The sequence below is a fragment of the Budorcas taxicolor genome, chromosome 18, assembly GCF_023091745.1.
Source record: "Budorcas taxicolor isolate Tak-1 chromosome 18, Takin1.1, whole genome shotgun sequence".
Taxonomy (NCBI): domain Eukaryota; kingdom Metazoa; phylum Chordata; class Mammalia; order Artiodactyla; family Bovidae; genus Budorcas; species Budorcas taxicolor.
This window is the reverse complement of record NC_068927.1, coordinates 52,435,303-52,446,486: the sequence shown is the minus strand read 5'-3', so window position 1 is coordinate 52,446,486 and position 11,184 is coordinate 52,435,303. Positions and strand designations below refer to the sequence as shown.

The 11,184-nt window shown below is 56.6% G+C and overlaps 1 protein-coding gene across 1 annotated transcript in view; it reads right to left on the bottom strand.

Moving 5' to 3' along the window:
• Positions 1-432: 432 nt before the first annotated feature.
• GRIK5 (glutamate ionotropic receptor kainate type subunit 5) overlaps positions 433-11,184 on the bottom strand; it is a 58,754-nt gene continuing 48,002 nt past the window's right edge. The window contains exons 15-19 of the mRNA XM_052655765.1: positions 9,550-9,715; positions 8,782-9,007; positions 6,113-6,241; positions 5,890-6,011; positions 433-849 (exon numbers count right to left, since the gene is read on the bottom strand). Of these exons, the coding sequence (XP_052511725.1) occupies positions 433-849; positions 5,890-6,011; positions 6,113-6,241; positions 8,782-9,007; positions 9,550-9,715 (1,060 nt within the window). The remainder of the gene's footprint in view (positions 850-5,889; positions 6,012-6,112; positions 6,242-8,781; positions 9,008-9,549; positions 9,716-11,184) is intronic.

The window sequence follows — 11,184 nt, the reverse complement described above, 5'->3', positions numbered from 1 at the left end:
AAGAGAAGAGTCGAGGGGCGCCAGGGGACACCCATCTGCCCACAGGCTTCCCACTTCTCTAGAAGTGGGGAGGGCTGCGTCAAGTCTTGGGGAGCCTGAGCAGTCCCAGGAAAGGGATCTCCCCGCGGACTGCTTTCCGCTTCCGGGAACGACCCCTGCAGTCCCGGCCCCCGGAGTCCTCGGTCCCTGCGCTCCTCTTTGTCCGCAGTCGGGGGCGGAGTGCGGGCGTCCGCGGCTCCCCCCGCCGAGTCCACTAGGGGGCGCAGGCGGGCTCTGGAGCCGAGCCTCGGACTTCACCGGGAACCGAAGGCAAAATCGCGGCGTCCGGCGCGCGGCGGGCGCAAGTCCCGTCCCTCGCCCACTGGGGAAGCGAGGGCGACCGGGGCCTGGGGCGGGCCCGGCCCCTGCGTCAGTCCGGGCGCCCGCCCGTGGTCACTCGTGCTCGGCCAGCTCGCGGGGGCCGGCGGGGCGGGGCCGGGGCGGGCTGGTGGCTTCGGCGGGGGCGCCCAGGCCCCGCGGGGGCGCGCCGGCCCCGGACGCCCGCAGCGCTTGGATGCGCCGGCACTCCTGGCAGACGCGCACGTGGGTGCAGGGCGTGGGGGCAGGGGGCCGGGCCCCGCCTGGCGGCCCCGGATCGTCCAGGAGGCGCTGGGGGCCCCCGTGCGCGCTGCCCGCATCCGCGCCAGCGGAGTAGAGCTTGCCGTTGCTAAGGCGCATCTCGCGGACGGCGCGCAGCGACAGCAGGGCCCGGCTGGGGCCGCCGGGCCGCCGGCGCCGGCGGGAACGTGACGTCTTGCGGCAGGACACGGCGTGGCGCAGCTCCTGCAGCATCTCCTGGCACACCGACACCTGGGGGCGGCGCGGGGCGGCGGTCACGGTCTGCGCCCTCCCTGCCGCGCGCCTCCTCCCTTTCTGCCCCGGGTCCTCCAGGCCACACTCTTCACATCCTCCTGCTCTCTCCGCCCTACCGCTGTGTTCACCTCTCTTCCTCTTTCCCACCTGCGCTCTCGTCCTCTCCCTTCCTTCCATCCTCTCCTCACTTCCTGGTCTCTTCCCTCGCAGGTCCCTTCTCTCCGCGTGCTCTTCCTTCTCGCCTCTCAACTCCTGTCTGTCCTCCACTTCTCTCTCCCGTCTTCCTCATTCTCTGGATTTGTTCTTAAATCGGCCCTTCACCTCCGAGCCATGCTCCTCTCTTCCTACTATCCCGCCTCTTGTCTTTTCACTCGAAAGTTTCTAACTGCTTCTAGTCCTTCCGTCCTACTTGTTCTCCATCCTCTGTCACTGATTCCTGTGCTCAGTACTGACCGCCTACTGGTGGCTCAGATGGTAAAGAATCTGCCTGCATAGCAGGAGACACAGGTTTGATCCCTGCGTGGGGAAGATCCCCTGGAGAAGGCAATGGCTACTTACTCCAGTACTCTTGCCTCGAAAATCCCACAGACAGAGGAACCTGAAGAGCTACAGCCCATGGGGTCGCAAAGAGTCAGACACAACTGAGTGACTAACACTTTCGCAACATACTGGCAGACCACCTACAGTGTCCCAGGCACTGTCTGGGAGCATTAGGGCCACATCGAGAACAGGTGGAAGCCCCTGCCCTCCTGGAGGTTATATTCCAGCATACAGAGACGGTTCGATGGTGATGAGTGCTTTGGAGAAAAATTAAATTCGGAAAAGAGATAGGGGTGTGTGGGGGGAGCAAGGTTGAATGTTGAGATGAGACCTTAGGGGAGACTCGTTGAGAAGAGGACCTGCAAGTAGACAAAGGCAGGGCAGGATGCGCTGCAGGGGACCCGCTAGGAGGGAGGGCAGACAGTTCAGCTGGATACAGGTGCGGAGCTGCTGAAGAACCCAGAGCAGGTCAGGGTGGTTGGGGTGGGTGGGCAAGGGGGTATGGGAGGAGATGAGGTCAGAGGAGCAATGCGGGCTGGCTTGTTTAAGGCCCAGAGTCCACGGTAAGCATTTGGCTTTTACTCTGAGTCAGATGAGCCAACTCACTGGAAAAGACCCTGATGCTGGGAAAGACTGAAGGCAGGAGAAGCGGACGACAGAGGACAAGATGGTTGGATGGCATCACTGACTCAACGGACATGAGTTTGAGCAAGCTCCAGGAGATGGTGAAGGACAGGCAAGCCTGGCGTGGTGCAGTCCATGGGGTCCCAAAGAGTCGGACAGGACCGAGCGCCTGAACAACTGAGGCAGAAGAGTTTTAGATATAGGACTGCTGTGCTTCAGATCACTCTGAAGCTGTGCTGAGAAGACTGTAGGGAGGCCAAGGGCAAGAGCAGGGAGCCCCCTAGGAAACCACTCTGATCACCAGGCAAGAGATGGCAGTGCCTGGTGGCGTGGTGGTGGCGGCCAAGGAGGTGAGAAGAGTTTGAGTTCTGGGTGTGTTTCAAAGGTGGAGGCCACAGTTTTTGCTGAGATCAGGTAGAGGGCGGGAGGAAGAGGGAGGGGTGAAGGGTGACTCCACATACTTTGGCCCTAGCAACTGGAATGACAGTGTTGCCTGATGGGTGGGCAGAGCTCCGTGTTGGCCACATGACGTCACGCACCGCCTGGTGGACATCCACGTGGAGGTGCAGAGTACAGGGAGCTGAGTTTACAAACCGTGGGTTCAGGGAGAGGTCCCTGGAAGGGATACACACCTGGGGGTTATGGTAGTCAGCCTCCAAGGTCCTGCCCCCAGGGGGTTCACGCCCTTGTGTAATCCCCTTTGCCTGTGTAGGAGAGTCACTGTGTGATCCACAGAATAAGGCTAGGTCTGCTGACATTTCGGCTTTCTCTTGGATCCCTTGCTCTGGGACAAGTCGGCTGCCACGGCCTGAGGACACTCAAGCAGCCCTATGGAGAAGTCTCTGAGTGAGGAACTGAGGCCTCCTGCCCACTGCCATGTGAATGAGTGTATTTTTATTCTATCTCAGGATGTTTTGACATCTTAAACATCTTGCTAGCCAGGGAGAGACCACCCTCCCAGAGCTAGCCGATTCTTAGGGACAGCGAAGGGTTGGGAACCTGCCTTTCATACGAAAACCCAACCAGTTCTGAATCTATACTCCCCCTTTATCTGACTCACACACCAAACCCTAAAACAACCCAGGGCAGGTACCAGCCAAGTAGAGACGACCCCTCTAGCCCATAGCCTGCTAACAGCGTTCACATCAGTTCAGTTCAGTTGCTCAGTCGTTTCCGACTCTTTGCGACCCCATGAATCGCAGCACGCCAGGCCTCCCTGTCCATCACCATCTCCCGGAGTTAACTCAGACTCACACCCATCGAGTCAGTGATGCCACCCAGCCTTCTCATCCTCTGTCGTCCCCTTCTCCTCCTGCCCCCAATCCCTCCCATCATCAAAGTCTTTTCCAATGAATTAACTCTTCCCATGAAGTGGCCAAAGTACTGGAGTTTCAGCTTTAGCATCATTCCCTCCAAAGAAATCCCAGGGCTGATCTCCTTTAGAATGGACTGGTTGGATCTCCTTGCAGTCCAAGGGACTCTCAAAGAGTCTTCTCCAACACCACAGTTCAAAAGCATCAATTCTTCGGCGCTCAGCCTTCTTCACAGTCCAACTCTCACATCCATACGTGACTACTGGAAAAACCATAGCCTTGACTAGATGGACCTTAGTCAGCAAAGTAATGTTTCTGCCTTTGAATATGCTATCTAGGTTGGTCATAACTTTTCTTCCAAGGAATAAGCGTCTTTTAATTTCATGGTTGCAGTCACCATCTGCAGTGATTTTGGAGCCCCCCAAAATAAAGTCTGACACTGTTTCTACTGTTTCCCCATCTATTTCCCATGAAGTGATGGGGTTCACATGGCCGAGTACTAAGCCATTTCCCCACTTGCCTTGCCTTTCCCAATAAAGCCTCTGCCCTAGGTTTCTCTCTCCCTTCTGCTTCCTGACCAAAGCTGGTGCTTTCCTTGTGGCCCTAGTGGCGTTGGTGATGGGGGGATCATGGGCTTCTGTTAGGTGATATAAGTACTAAATTCTTCTTTCCCTGGCACTGGCGTCTCCGTGTCATCACCCAGTCACTCATAAATTAAAACCCCAAGTGCACTCTGAGACAGGGAGCCATCCTAGAAGTAGATCCTCTAGCCGCAGTGGGGCCTCTGCGCATGTGTGCTAAGTTGCTTCAGTCGTGTCCGACTCTGTGCGACCCTATGGACTGTAGCCGCCAGGCTCCTCTGTTCATGGGATTCTCCAGGCAAGAATACTGGAGTGGGTTGCCATACCCCCTCCTCCAGGGGATCTTCCTGACCCAGGAATCGAACCCACATCTCTTACGTATCCTGGATTGGCAGGCAGGTTCTTTACCACTAGCGCCACCTGGGAAGCCCCCAGACAACAGCAACTCCCCATGACATCATGGACGTGACCTTAGCAGAGACGCTGAGCTGCCAGGACCACCCAGCTAAGCTGCTCCCAGATTCCTGACGTATGGAAACTATGAACTGGGATCAGTTTGTTGTTGGAAGTTGCTAAAACGGGGGATAGCTTGTTACGTGGCAAAAGATGAATAATGCAGGAGTCATCAGCATACAGTCTTGCAAACCATTTGGCTAGAAGAGATCACCGAGGGAGGGAGGAAGAGAAGAGAAGTCCTAGGCCCGAGCCCTAGGGCCTCCCAACGAGAATGTCAGAGAGCGAGGAGGAAGATGACATGGGAGCAGGGACCAGAGAGGGCTGAGGAGATGGTGACCGGCCACGGGGGAGCCCTGGGCTACCTCACCGGGATGAGGCCAGAGACTCAGGCACTGGATTTCAGATGTGAAGGTCGTGGATGGCGAGACTGGCTTCAGCAGAGGGGCAGGGACAGAAGGTGGATGGGAGTGTGTCCAAGAATGGCTGGAAGGACAGAAACTGGAAACACCCTGTCAAGGCTGCCACAGAAGGGGAGGAATGGGCTGGTGACCGGGAGGGGAATCCGGGTCGAGAGACAGGATTCCTTGAAGATGGGAGAAACGATAGTGAATCTGTCTGCCACCGGCTTGATCCAATAGAGAGGAAAGCTGATGGTGCCGGAGGGAAGGAAGGCTGAGGAATGTCCTTGGGAAGGCGAGAGGGTACCGGGCACAGGTGGAGTGTCAGCGAGGAGGAGCGTGATGCTCATTTGGAATAACTAACGGGGCGAGTGGAGAAGGCAGGCGGGTGGCGGGATGTGGAGGTGAGGGCTGGCAGGCTCTGGGACTCCTCTGCTTTTCTCAGGCGAGCAGAAGCAAGGTCAAGGGCTCACAGCAGGAGGGGGAGGAGGGGCTGGAGGCTGGCAGAGGGAAGGTGGGAATTGCGGAGGAGGAGTGAGGGGGCAGGCCGCAGGGTTAGGGTGGAGTGTGGGTGGGCAGCCGGGCGGCACAGGGCGTGAGAGCCGCCAGCACGCCTGCTCCCTTGCTGCCGCATACAGCTGCATTCTCCTTGCCCCATTGTCTCTCCTGCTATTTCTTCCTTATCCACCACCTCGTCCTCTCCCTGAGCCTTCCCTCGGTGCCCCTCCTCACTCCTTCCCCGCATCCTCACGGCTGCCTGCACCCTCTTCCTGCTCTATCCTTCCTCATGTCCATGGACCCTCCCTCTCCTTCCTCTGCCCTCACCTCTTTTTTTAAAATTTGGCTGCCCTGCAGCTTGTGGGATCTTAGTCCCCCGACCAGGGATTGAACCAGGACCCTCTGCCTTGAGACCGCCAAGTCCTAACCACTGGACCACCAGTGAAGTCCCTGCTCTCACCTCTTTCTGGAGCTCTGGGACCCCTGGAGGATCGTCTCTCCCCTCCCTGGCTCCCACCCCTTCCCCCGCATTCCTCCAGGAATGGCCCCCAATACCACAGTCGTCACGAGCCCCCGCCACCGCCGGGGTCCCACTTCTCCCCTCACGCCCTTCATCAGCCTCCTTACCTCTTCCGACTCTGCCGACCTCCGCGTGGACCATATGAACTCCATGACTGCCACGAAGACAGCGATGATGAGGCCACAGATGAGCACGACAAAAATGCCCCCGATGTTCTCCATGCCCAAGCCTGGGGTGGAGGGGGAGAGCCAGGGGTCGGGCCTTGCGGGCGGGGGAGGAGCGGGCCAGTGAGGGGCCTCCGGGAAGGCAGGGCACGCGGGGGCAGCTGACCTTTGGCTCGGTGGTCCTCCTCCTTGGGGCAGCGGCCCCCCTCCCACCACTTGCGCTTCAGGATCTCCAGCCGATTGTTCTCCTGAAGCTGCAGGATGGCCAGCGTGATCTCATCCCGGAACGGGGAGCCTGGACCAGGCACACGGCAGGGGCAGGTCATCGGGACCCTGGAGCCCTGGCCCCCAAGGCCCAGCTCCTCTCCTCCCGGTTCTGCCGTGTGCCCAGCATCTTTCCTGTCCACCTTCTATCCGACTACTGCTCGCCAGCTCCCCTTAACCACCCCTGGGCCAAGCCCCCAACGGGTCACATTTGTCACCATTTCCCCCTCCTTGGACAGCAAGGAGATCAAACCAGTCAATCCTAAAGGAAATCAACCCTGAATAGTCATTGGAAAAACTGATGCTGAAGCTGAAGCTCCAATACCCTGGCCACCTGATGCAAAGAGCTGACTCATTGGAAAAGACCCTGATGCTGGGAAAGACTGAAGGCGGGAGGAGAAGGGGGTTCAGAGGATGAGATGGTTGGGGCATTATCATCTCGATGGACATGAGTTTGAGCAGACTCCGGGAGATAGTGAAGGACAGTGAAGCCTGGCATGCTGCAATCCATGGGACTGCAAAGAGTCAGACACAACTGAGCGACTGAACACCACCACTCCCTTCCTTGTGGGCCCCTCCCTCACTCCTCACTGAAGCTCTTCTCAGCACAGCAGCCAGAGAGACAATTTCAGAAACACAGTCCCAGATCACACCTCTCTGGTGCTTAAAGCTCTCCAATGACTTCTGTTTGCAGCTAGAAAAAAACTGTTCACAGGTTCAGCAAGATCCTGCAGTCACTGGGCCTGCCACCCAGGGCTCCCTTAGGACCTCGGCTTCTGCCTCGAGTGTTCGTTCCCTTACTTCACTCACGGTGCGGCTCACATGGTGCCTCAGAAAGGTCTTTGCTAACTCTATTTAAAACACCAGCGACTTCCCCAGCAGTCCCCGTGGTTAGGGCTCTGCTTTCACTATGGGGGGCCTGGGTTCAATCCCTGGTTGGTGAACTAAGATACGGCAAACTATGTGGTGCAGCCAGATTAAAAAAAGATAACAAGCACCCCACTCCCTGTCCATCTCTTCTGCTCATTTACTTCAGAGCAGTTGTGACCACATGATGTCACCTTACATGGCTATATGTTAACTGTCTGTCTGCCATCTTCACCCCAGTAGACAGCTGAGGTGGGGGCTGAGCAGCTAGCTCCCTGCTGTGGCCTCTGAGTACCCAGCACAGTCCTGGCACACAGTAGGGCATCAGGCCTGCCACATGAATGAGTCCCCAGCCACACCTCTCCTCTGCCAGACCTGGACCACCTCTCTCCTATCTGCCCTCAGATCCTTCCCTTAAATTATCCTTGGGTCCCACCCACATCCTACCCTGTACTAATTATGGTAATTCTTTTTTAAAAAATATTTTTTTCGTGGACCACTTTTAAGGTCTTTATTGAATCTGTTACAATATTGCTTCTGTTTTATGTTTCAGTTTTTTGACTGCAAGGCATCTTAGCTTCCCGACCAGGGATCAAACCTGCGCCCCCTGCATTGGAAGGTGAAGTCCCACTGTGATGATTCTTGAGCATCTTCCAGGTGCCAGAAACTAGGGCCAGTGTGGTGATGGGTATTTAGCAGACACCTACTGTGTGCTAGACCCCTGGTCTACAGAAATGTATTCAGGTCTCACAGTGATCCCATGAGGCAGGTACTGTGGCTATTCAGTTGCTAAGTTGTGTCCGACCCTTTGCGACCCCATGGACTGTAACCGCCAGGCTCCCCCGTCCAAGGGGTTTTCCTGGCAAGAATACTGGAGTGGGTTGCCTTCCTTCTCCAGGGCATCTTCCCCACTCAGGGGCTGAACCCGCATCACCTGCGTTGGCAGGCGGATTCTTTACCGCTGAGCCACCAGGGAAGCCCGAGGTAGGTATTACCACCCTCGTTATCTGAAGGAGGCAGATGACATTGTTGCCTGAGTCAGGGAGGAAGCTGGGATTGTAATCCAGGTTGGCATGACTCCGGATCCTGTCTCTCAGAGCACCAGGCGCCACAGTTTCCCCGATGACAGCACTGACCCTACTGCAAAGCTGCTAAAATTTGGGCTCGTTTGTTATGCAGTCACAGGTAAGTGGTGCAGCAATCATCAGAACAGAGGTAGGTTTAAAAGCCAAAATTGGGTGACAAAATTGGTGGTGAGTTTCCAACACCAGCCCTGGAAAAACACGTCCAGGTCTCCCTGGCAGATCCATCCATCATTCTTCCTCCCTCCCTTCCACCCATCCAACAACATCCACTGTCATTTCCTGAGCACCTGCACTGAGCCAGGCTGTGGGTTTGGTGCAGAGAATGTGAAGTCAGCAAAACCATGCCCTCCCCCTGGAGGGGCCCTGGGGCCAATGGGAGAAGGTGGCGAGCCTCACAGGGTTCTCCCAGCTGCCCTGCAGGGCTGGAGTGGATGGCTCCTAGGCCTGTTTATCCGGGTGGAGGGTGCAGAGGCTCAGGAAGGTGGCGACACCTGCCCAAGGCCACACAGGCAAGAGGCCACACACAGCACACCCAGCCTGCTCAGGGAGGGTCTGGCCCACCGCGTGGCCTGCTCACACAGCTTGGTTCCGGCTGCCCGGGGCCCCAGGGCTGCCATACCCAGCGGCATGCCGATGCCGTAGCCCTTGGTGTCGAGGAGGCCCCCGATCTGGGTGAGGTTGCAGTTGAGGCGCCGGTGGTACTCGTTCATGGTGGACTCGAGCAGGAAGGCGTAGCGGGAGTTGAGGACGCGGGCGATGCCCTCCTCTGTGCTCTTGACAAACACGCTGGGCTGCTTCGACTGCATGTAGTTCCACATCCGCTGGTACGTCTGGTACCGTGAATTCTGGGCAAGGGGAGTGTGGGGAGGGGAGCACGGGTGAGGGTCTTTCCACTCCTGCCTTTCCCCGTGCCCTCTGCCCTCCAGGAGGTCTCCCTCAAGCCAAGAGAGTGAGGAGACCAGAGGAAGGCAGAGCCAAGGACAGAGAGAGACAAGACAGACAGACAGACAGACTGCTCAAGGCCAGGTCCAAACCATCCCCACACCCACCAGCCCAGCGAGGAACCCGAGGACTGAAGGCTTGGGAAGGAGGGGGCATGACCTGTTTTCCAACCCTTTTTCTCTCTCCCACCCTTGGGTCTTGGCACAGCTTAATGCCCAGCCGTCTTCCCAGTGTTCCCAGGGTATATCCAGAGAAGCAGAGGCTCCACCCCCATTATCTCTCCAGGGCCCAGCCTGTTCCAGGGAGACCTCCATCCAGGCCAAACAGGACAGCTTTCTTCCTCCAGGCCCCGTGGGGACCTTCTGAGGAATGCCCTGCCCTACCCTAAGCTGCTGTGCGTGGCGGTGACCACGACCCCAAGCCAGGGTGGCGCCGGGGGCCCCACCTGAAAGAAGGTCATGGTGGAGCCAGCGTGGATGGTGCCGTACTCGATGTTGGTCTGGTCTGCCAGGTCGTCGGCCGACTCCACGGGCACCTCCATGCGCTGCACGGTGAGGAAGGCGGCCAGGTTGGCCGTGTAGGAGGAGATGATGATCAAGGTGAAGGCCCACCTGAGGGGTGGGAGGGGTGAGCTACGGGCTGGAGCCACCCCTGCCACTTTGCCCGTGTGGCCATGAACCCCCTTGGTGGTGCCCCCCCGCCCCAGTGACCCCAGCATCTAGAAGGCTAGAAGGCTGACTGCTGATGGGATCAAAGAATCTGGGATCACAGAATCCCATGGACAGAAGAGCCTGGTGGGCCACAGTCCATGGCATCACAAAGAGTTGGGAGGGGCTGGGATCATAGGATCTAGAGTCCAGATCCCTGGGTTTACATTTTTTAAAAGATTTTTTTTTTATTTATTTGGCCATGCCAGGTCTTAGTTGAGCATATGGGATCTAGTTCCCTGAGCAGGGACTGAACAAGGGTCCCCTCCATTGGGAGCACAGAGTTGAAGCCATTGGACCACCAGGGAAGTCCCTTCCCTGGGTTTAAATATTACTTCCAGAGACTTCCTGGTAGCTCAGACAGTAAAGACTCCATCTGCAATGCAGAAGACCCGGATTTGATCCCAGGGTTGGGAAGATCCCCTGGAGGAGGGCATGGCAACCCACTCCAGTATTCTTTGCTGGAGAATCCCATGGACAGAGTAGCCTGGTGCCCTACAGTCCATGGGGTGTCACAAAGAGTTGGACGCAACTGAGCAACTTAACACTTTCTTTCCAGAGACTTCCACTGTCAGAAACACAAGAGAATAAGATGGTCTGGAAATACCCTCTCACTGTGAACTATTAATAGAAAACTGGACAGGGTATAGGAAATGACCTTAGACAAAGGACAACAGGCATTACAGGCCCAGGATCCCTGAGGAAAGAGAAATAATGAAGTAAGACTTGCTTGCCATTACCCAGCTGGACTTAATTTATAGACGGCTGTGCCAGGAAGGAAAACCCAGAGTCTGGCAAACTCACTGAGCTGTAGAGATGGAGATCAGAGATCAAGAAGGCCAAGAGATGGCTGGCATTCATAAGACAGAATGCCCAAGAGGAAGAAGCAGAATGCCCAGTTCTAGTAATCTGCATAGCTTCTCTTTTGAATCCTTGGCTGAATGTCAGTCTGTGTATGTGCTGGATAAAACTCCAAGGGGTCAGATAAGAACGTTCAAAGGGAGAACAATTTCCAGGGCTCATACAGGGATGGGAATCTTTTGAGCTCCTAACCAGAGAAGAGAGATTTCTTTGAATGCATAAGACACTCAAAGAGATAAAGGATAACACATTAGAATCAGAGTTAAGTTAGCCCAAGAATATGTTATGCTAGACCTACCCTGCTGCCGCTAAGTCACTTCAGTCGTGTCCGACTCTATCCGACCCCATAGACGGCAGCCCACCAAGCTCCCCGTCCCTGGGATTCTCCGGGCAAGAACACTGGAGTGGGTTGCCATTTCCTTCTCCAATGCATGAAAGTGAAAAGTGAAAGTGAAGTCGCTCAGTCGTGTCCGACTCTTAGTGACCCCATGGACTGCAGCCCACCAGGCTCC